The sequence below is a fragment of the Hipposideros armiger genome, unplaced genomic scaffold, assembly GCF_001890085.2.
Source record: "Hipposideros armiger isolate ML-2016 unplaced genomic scaffold, ASM189008v1 scaffold_854, whole genome shotgun sequence".
NCBI classification, from domain to species: domain Eukaryota; kingdom Metazoa; phylum Chordata; class Mammalia; order Chiroptera; family Hipposideridae; genus Hipposideros; species Hipposideros armiger.
In genome coordinates, this window is record NW_017732204.1 from 543,505 (window position 1) to 553,119 (window position 9,615).

Consider the following 9,615-nt stretch of genomic DNA (forward strand, 5'->3'; position numbering starts at 1 on the left):
CTGACTTATTTCACTTAGCATAATGTTCTCTAGTTCCATCCATATTGTTGCAAAGGGTACTATTTCCTTCTTCTTTATAGCTGAATAATATTCCATTTACACCCATATGTTTACTGCAGCGCTATTCACAATAGCCAAGATATGGAAACAACCAAATTGCCCATCAATAGATGATTGGATAAATTGTGGTACATTTATACAATCTAGTATTACTCTGTAATAAGTAAGAATAAAGTCTTACCATTTGTAACAACATGGATGGACCTAGATAGACTGAGCAAGACAAATACTATATTATCTCTTATATGTGGAATCTAAAGAACAGAATAAACAAGCAAACAAAACAGAGATAGAGAGATACAGAGAAAAAACTGATGGTTACTAGATGAGAAGGTGGTTGAGGGATGAGTGAGAAACGTGAAGGGATTAGATAGTACAAAATGGTAGTCACAAAATTGTCACGGGGATGTGAAATACAGTATGAGGAATATAATCAATAATGTTGTACAGATTATGTAGGGTGCCAGATGGGTGCTGGACTTAACGGAGGGGATCACTTCATAGATTACATAAATGTCTAAGCACTGTGCTGTACACTTGAAACTTATATAAAATAATACTGAATGTCAACTATAACTAAATAGTCATGGGATGTCAAGTACAGCATAGGGAATATAGTCAGTGGTATTGTAACAGTTATATACGATATCAGAGGGGTAGAAGACTTGGGGGGGCTTCACTTTGTGAGGGGTGTAAATGTCTAATTATTATGCTGCTTTGTACACCTGAAACTAATTTTTTAAAAAAAGAAAGAAAAAGGCAACTGAACGCTCCATGTATGGAACTTTCCTGGACCCTGTCCCGTGAGTCTTTCCCCAGGGCTGATTTTAATCTCTATCTTTTCGATGAAGTAAATCATAACTGTGAGTAAAACAGCTTCCAGTGAGTTCTGTGAGTCCTTTCAGCAAATTTTGAAACCTGCAGGTGGTCTTAGGAATTGCCACCAATTTTACAGTTATTATTATTACATTCTATTGGGTTGTCGGAAAATTCATGACACATGTTTGCAACAGATGGCACCAGTTTATTTTTGGAAGCACTAGAATCATTCGCATCTATGTTATTGCTATGGCATTTGACAGCTGAGAGTTCTAGCTTCATTCTAAAAAAAAACTGAGCGATTTGGTTGAGTTTTGGAGATTTTACAAGTTGAAGATGGAAGACAAAACTGTGCATTTCTGCCATATTTTACTGTTTTATTTCCATAAAGGGGAGAACGCGCGTCAAAATTGTGAAAAGTTGCATAAAGTTTACAGTGACAATGCTCTACAAGAACATCAGTGCCAACGATGGTTCACAAAATGCCGTGCTGGTGATTTTGATCTCAACGACGCTCCTCAGTCAGGGAGGCCCACGGAGGTTGATGAAGACAAAATAAAGGCATTGATCGAGTCAAACCCATGTTACACGACACGAGAGATTGCAGAAACATTGAACATCAATCATTCAAGCCTTCACGACCACCTGAAGAAGCTGGGATAGTAAGCAAGCTCGATATTTGGGTTCCGCATGAACTCAAAGTTCATTTGACAGCACGTATAAACATCTGCAATGTGCTCATTAAATGTGAGGAAAACGATCCTTTTTTGAAGCGACTGATAACTAGTGATAAGAAGTGGATTGTTTACAATAATGTGGTGTGCAAACAGTCTTGGTCCTGACGTGATGATTTGCCTCAAATGACATCAAAAGCAGACATTCATCAGAGGAAGGTTATGCGCTCAGTTTGTTGGGATTTTAAAGGTGTCGTGTTTTTCGAGCTCCTTGAAGGAACCAAACTATCAATTTGAATATTGTCAGCAAATGGACAGTTTGAGTGAGTCCATCATCCAGAAATGTCCGGAGCTTGTTAACTGTAAAGGAGTTGTGTTCCTTTGCAACAACGCGAGAGCACACACAAGTTTGATCACCCATCAAAAATTATTGGAGCTTGGATAGGATGTGTTGCTACACCCACCATACTCGTCTGACCTTGTGCTGTCAGACTTCTACTTGTTTTGCTCTCTTCAAAACTCCTTGCGTGGTATACCGTTCAATGCAGATAAAGCTATAGTAAATCAGCACGTCATTCAATTTTTCACAAATAAAGACAGGTCCTTCTAAGAACAAGGAATTATGAAGCTCACTGAAAGATGGCAAAAGGTTATCAAACAAAATGGGCAATATATCATTGATTGACCTTTGTTCTTTATATAAATAAATGACCTTTGAAAAACACAGACAAAATACATCATGACTTTTCCAACAACCCAATAATATAATATTAGTATCAATATAATCCAAGCCACCAGAAGTTACAAAGTAAACATGTTTTTCATACAAAGAAAAACTGACAGAATCAAAATTAAGCAGGGAGCTATGTTGACATGTTTATTATAAATAACCTAGATTTAAATAATGTAATTAACCAGGCATTGGTAACATATCAAACAGTGTATCCTCAAGAGAAATTGCCCCAAACCCCATTTTTATCTTTTGCACAGCAACAGAACACTGTCATATATTAAGACACACATTTGCTTTCATAATACTGTAAAACTAAAACTAACTTTAAAAAACAAAAGTCCACTACAAACTACTAGAGCAAAGGGGAAAATGAAAATTACAAATTTTGAAAACAAAAAAGTAGCATCACTAAAGAACCAATGTAAATAAAGAAAATAGAAGACACCAGCACACTGGAATTGATAATGACAAGGGCCTAGAACATAAATTGTAAATGATTTAAAAATTATAATACAATGCTAAAAAACATAAAAATCTTGATGTAAGAGAGAATTTCAGGGGCAAAGCAAACCAAAATAAACAAAACACAGAAAGTAGAAATTTCACACACACACATACTTACACACACTACTGCCAGTGCCCACCCTACCTGAATCCACTGATTCATCAATGTCTCTACAGGAGGAACAAGCAAACAGTAATGTCCTCCTGATGTGATAAAATAGAAGCACACAGTACCCACATGTGGCCTAAAATGTTGAAACTGAATCTTATCTAATGTCCAATTAGATAAAACCAAATAATATAATGGAGAGTAAAATAAGTTAAATGACACCATGAGAAAGTAATTAGTCAAATCCAGAGTACGGGCTATGCTACAGGATAAGTAGCCTTGTTTCTTCAATAAACCCTTAGCATGACAAAAGGGGTAACAAAGGTGAGGGGATTGTTTTAGCTTAAAAGAGGCTTAAGAAACTTAAAACAAATGAAATACCTGGACCTCATTGGGACCTTGATTTGGAGAAATCAACTATAAAAAGGAAAACTGGAGGGTAGCTGGGGAAATCTGAATATGAACTGGGAATTAGATGAAATTAAATAATTAATTAAACTTTTGTCAGCTGTGATAATGCTATTGTGGTTAGGTAGGTAAAAGTCTTTATTTAGGGGGCCTCATACTACACTACATAGGACAGTAATGTCATGCTGCTTGAGATTTGTTGCTTGAGATCAGCAAAACACAAACAAGCCCAACAACTTCAAAAACACCAAAGAAGTATGGAAAAATATTAATAACTGTTAAATCTAGGTGACAGGTATATGGGGGTGATTGTATTATTCTCACTACTTTTAGCATGTTTGAAATTTATCATAATAAAAAAGTAAAACAAATTACCTGAGCAATTTATTAGGTCTTTCAATGTATTAGCTCTTTCAAATTTCCAACATATAATTCTTAATCTACATAACCCATTTCACAGCACATATACATACAAATAGACTCATATGATTGTGTATAACATAAACACCAAAACCTGACCAAAAAAGCGTTTTTAAAAATTACAGATCAATTTCACTTAAGACTATAGTCAGAAAAATTTCTAAAGGGTTACTAATAAATCAAATGCTATAGTATATTAAAAGAATTACTCAGAGGAGCAATCTAAAGAATAAAGGTTTCTGGCATATACAACTGTATACATAATTCCAATTTTGTAACATGTACTCATATAAGCTAAGAAGAAAAAAAAAAAGACCAAAAGCAAATACATCAAAATGTTAATGTGAATCTCTACAATGGGATTACAGTAGTTCTTGCGTATTATTCATGTTTAATATTTTTTGTACTATGCATTTTATTTACATCAAAAAACAGAAAAGCTAGATATATGTGTGTCTAAATAATTTTCAAATGTACTATTAAAACAATTTTCTATATGCAATAGTTGCTTATTAGTATTTGGTCAGCATGATCTTTGTTAAACTTTTAAGTTACTAATACACTTCTAGGGCAAATGTCTAACAAATGAGGCAACATAAATTTAATGCACAAAATAAAACTTCTTGAAATCTGCCAAGAGTGAAGCCATTTACAGAAGAAGTAAAACCATAAGCAAACAAATGCAAATACACATGTACATACAAATATGTATGTTAAAAAAAGGGTGGAGATAAAAGTCAAACATACTTCTGCTAAGTGAAATAATTGTAATTACAATAATCTGTGAGACCTGCTAATCATACATGGCAAATTATCACTTGATAGCTACTAAGCATGTTAATAATTTAATTCTACTTGATAACAATGGATCGTTCATATACACTCAGGTTTCTATTATTGACATAGTAACATTGATAACTCAGAACTTCAATAAGTACAAAGAAAGAAAAGCACATCATCAAAAAATATGGGCACAGACTACTCATCAAGGAAGACTAACTTCTCTGTTCTGTCCTAGGCATTCACATTCAGTCCTGGAAAAACCTAACTCCTACCTGCCAGGAAAGAGCTGTATCAGATGCACATTTCATTGTCAAAAGTCAACTATGCATATTTGGCTCAAGAGGAGAGGGGTTTTAAAATCAATAAAAGATGTCTGCACTTTAAGAATACAAATTAGGGGCCGGCCGAGTGGCGCAATGGTTAGGAGTTGGCTTGGGATGCCAGTTCTGCGGGCCCCGGTTCGGATTCCACATGAGGGCCAGTGACGCTGCACCTTCTACAGCTAAGATGGTGAACAACAGCTCGACCTGGAGCTGGGCTGCCGTGAGTCGCTGGCAACAGCATAGGCTGCAGTGGGGCTGGCCAGCAGTGGGCGTGAGCTTTCGTGAGCTGCCTTGAGCCACCGTGAGGCGGCCGTCCAATGGCCGGCGAGCAACTGCCTCACCCGGGAAGAGCACAATGATAATACCAACATGGGCCAGTGAAGCAACGTCCTCCACAACTAGACCGAAGAACAAAAAGACAGCAACTTGTCTGTTCCCCTTCCCCGATTCCCCAATGCTGTTCCCCCCACCCAATTCCCCAATAAAATCATAAAAAAAATTTTTTAAAAATTGAAATTAGTTTAAAATTTTAGTCTTTCTGAATGGAAGAAGGTGTGGCCTCCTTGTCTACACTTGGTACTTAGCTATATAGGTAGTTATAGGAATCTCCGTTTTTAAAAAGAATTGCGATTTTATTAATATATTTTACTTTTTACTAGATCAACAATAATTAGATTTCTTTAAAGATAGTTTTAGGGGGGAAAAAACCCTCCTAACATCTTTCCCTGAAATGTTTAAAGTTTTGTTATTTCTATTTAATACAGTTTCCCTTGCATATACAGATGACGACATAGATGGTGGACAGTAAAGTACTGTGTGTGGGACCGCTAGGGTGATGGCTAGAAAGAATGATACTTTATCATCTGTCCTTTCCAAACCAAACACACAATGGGTCACATTTATAGAATTAGTAACATGTGTAAGATATTGATGGCTGTAAAAGGATTTTTAAAATTCTAGAATTTTACCCATTGGGATTTAATTTCTTATGGGCCTTAAAGACTGGGCATTACGGAGAGGCAAAGTAGTCTCCTATTTCACACATATACGATGGGTCTACAAAAGCCTCAGAGACAAATATTTAAAGTACCAGGCCTTCAAAGAGAGTCTATGCAACAAACATTTATAGCACATTTTAGATCTCTACTTTTATAAATAAAGACCGAATGTCACACCCTGTAAACACTCTGCAAACACAGTGTAGGGTTTCTGTTGTGGAAGCCCCAACAGATGGCTCTGAGGGGTCACCTTACCTGAAAGAGCATCCTGGGCTTCAAAGAAAGTACTAAGACCCCCTTTCACATACGCCAGGCTGCCTTCACTCTTCTTGTTAGCCTGTCTCTTCAGGTGGGTGACGGCCATTTTGAGCTGTTCAAAGCTGAAATAAAATAAAGAAACCAAAAGTTTAAGACTGCTAACAAGCAAAAAAGAAATAAGATAATGCATTAAGTGTAAAATACTGATGCCTATATTACAAAAGACAAAGATTGATAGAATGTGTAATCAGATGAAAATATAAGTTTTCACATTCTTACCTAGAACAAAAAATTTTATTATGAATGCCAAAATTACAGCAGCTAGAAAAGAGATTAGTAGCCTTCAAATGGTCATTTCAAATACATCAGACCCCTATAAAGCAAATATACATGTTGATTTTTTATAACCAATATACAAGTATATCATATATATGATTTGCCAGGTAAGGCGTTCTGAACATCATCTCCCTGGTGGAAAGACTTAGGTCATGCAGTGGATGCTATCTAAGGCAGGACCTCCTTTGTATGTTCATTTCTGTATTCATACTGTCACCCTTCACCATATCAACACCCAATCCTGTCATCAGCAATGAAATTACAGAAAATCTGGGGAAGGGGAGTCAATTCACAATTTCAATAACTAAAAAGACCACAATATTTTATCTCTACGTCTCAAGAAGAGAAAAAATAGGCAGTTCTCTGTATTTCAGAAGTTTTATTTCCATTTGAGCTAAGAAAATCTGGCTATAAAACTTTGAATCTATTGAGTGCCATGATAGCCGTACACAAAATAGAGATCAATTCTGACTTACAGCAATCGAAAAAGCACATCCATAATGTAAAATTAAATTATAATGAAAGATTTCAGACATTTGCTTTAAAAATTTATCAAGCTAAATATAGTCTATGTACACACCAACTTTTCCTCATATTTTCTACTAATGGTTTTCATTTTAATAGGTGAAGAATTTCTCCTAAGGGATATTTTAACAAGATGACTTTTCAAGAATATAAACTTTATGCAATAAGCCATTTATTCTAATGTTTGCACAAAATTTAAACCAAGCTTGAAAAAAAAAATTACAAAGTTGATCTTGTAGCGAGAGTGGGTAAATGTAATTAGCAGACACGAAAGGAGCCCTTTAATTTGGATCTACCTTGTCTATTTTTTGCCTAATTTTAAACCAAGTCTTTGCAAAATGATAAACCACCTCATCAGGGATGGTGCGTTCCCTATTTTACACTCGGATTTAAAAGTTCTGTTATTTGTATAGGGAAAGGTTACATTCAGACTTCAGCTTAGGTACCCAGCTGAGACTCCACAAAGTTTTAATGGGTTGCACAAATAATGAAACACAGAAATAACATGATCACAGGAAATAAGGGTCCTGTAATTAATAACCCCACCTTATAAATAAGGAAATAGATACCACGAGATGTTCACGAGCTTACCCACAGTCAAAGGGCTCTGAAGTGGCAGAACTAGACCTAAAACCCACATAACTGTATAACCCTATTAGCTGCATCCGAGTAAAACCATTCACAGTCAACGGTCTAACATCACTAACCTGGTGGTTGAGTGGTTCTCTATAAGATACCAGGCAGCTGAAAAATTCTCACTTGTGAAGTCAGCACTCATTCCGGGGAACAGCATCTCCAAGTCCTTCTGAGGAAATTTACTTCTGAGGGAGAAAAAGGATTAAATACACGTCAAGTGCTAGATGTAACAGATGTCCAGGAGTATCTAGTGTAATAAACACAGTTACAATTATACATCATACATTATGTATGTATGTGTGCACAAAATAGATTTCCTACACTCCAGCTGATTTCTTTTATCAATTTTGATTATATATAAGATAGGAAGTTACTTAAAATATAGAAATTACATCAATATAAGAATATAAGATTTAAAGAAGCTAATGAAATCTGAATATGAAATCATTCCCTACTCAATAGATAAAAATAAAATTTGGATACAATGAAATCTGAACGTAATAAATCAGTTTGTTGAAATGATTTTTGTTAAAGACCTATATGCAAACATTTTTAAGGCATACTAATTAATACCTAAAGATAATACTTATGGATAAAATTAGATCGAACTATACAGTACTCATATTTACATGCCCATGTCTGAAATAATTTTAAGAAAATCTTATGATAACAGCCAATACATTATCTGCAGCTCACTTTTTTGCCTACATTTTTAAGGTCACCTTCCAGATCAATTCATTTATTAATTTGTTCAAATACCAATTAAATATGTACTGTAGGTCGAACTCCATGCTGGAGGTCAGGCAGCTGTGTCTGAGAGCAAAAGTAACAAGGGCAGACGTGCCCACCAAGAGCGTATGAGCTAGCAGCCCTCACTATGTAGAATACTTCATATGTGCACAGTGAAGTCCAATTTCTACATGACCCAAACCTGCTTATCTCTCAGGACTCATTTCTGCCACTTTAATCCTTAAACCTGAAGCTTCAGCAACTTCAAAGAGACTGTACTTTCCTGCACACATGGTGTTCATTTTTACTTCACTCCTCTGTGCCCACCGACTGAAATGTCTTCCTCAACACTACCCACTGCAGAAGCACAACTCACAGGGTATGAATAGGATATAACATTATTTTATAGCCCAGTGTCTCTCAAAAATGTATTCAGTGGGCAAAATTACCCCCATCCTCGAAGAAAGCATGGGCAGATCTGATGACTTCTACTCACTCTTATCTGAGTCTTGATGCCACGCTATTGCAAACACAGCCTCAATTCAGAAATCAGGCAACCTAGTCCAAATCAACAGTCCATCTTCACCCGGAGGTACTACCTGGGTATGCCCCTTGACCTGCAGGTGACTAGTCCCCCTTAAGCACAACTTCACAATGGCCTGGAGCCCACTCTCTCCGGGGAGGTAGGTGCTCATCTGGTGGCAAGGAACACACCTCCCAAAGCTGAGCACCGTGCACTGTTCCATGCTCCTGGGTGCCAGGGCCTCTGTCTCGTGGCTGCAGGGAACACGTTCCCCATGGATGCCCCACTCAGCAGGCATGGGTGAAGGAGAATACACATTCTCCATCCGCCCTGTCATTGCAGCCTAGCACAGATTCCAGAATTATCTTATGAATCTCCCCCTTCTCTACTGGCTCCTTTATCCCTGCATATTCCCTACAAGTGCAAGGAATGCGAGCAGCAAAACCGGTTCCCTGGGATTTCTTCTGTAAACCCTGCACTTTACTCTAGAATCAACATTTATCATATCAGGACCTCAGTCAAGAGAGAAAAAGTCCTACAAATGATGAAGTTCACTTTTGTAATGAGGGGAAATAAAACCCTGCTTAACACTGTAGTAAAAGACAAGAAGATGAGATGAGACTTGAAGAAAATCATGGACATCAAGCTGGCATCACCTCAGTTTCAGTAACTCAGAGACTAAGCCAACATTACATCTTCCTTCCCTGGCTTAAAACGTTAAAAGAGGACAGTCTAAAAGTTGAGAGAGAGAGAGAGAGACAGAGAGAGAGAGAGAGA

At 36.8% G+C, this 9,615-nt stretch overlaps 1 protein-coding gene across 1 annotated transcript in view; it reads right to left on the reverse strand.

Annotated features, from left to right (window-relative positions):
* EXOC2 (exocyst complex component 2) overlaps positions 1–9,615 on the reverse strand; it is a 285,694-nt gene that overhangs the window by 193,850 nt on the left and 82,229 nt on the right. Inside the window, 2 exon segments of the mRNA XM_019629429.1 lie at positions 6,087–6,211; positions 7,658–7,771. Coding sequence (XP_019484974.1) covers positions 6,087–6,211; positions 7,658–7,771 — 239 coding nt within the window.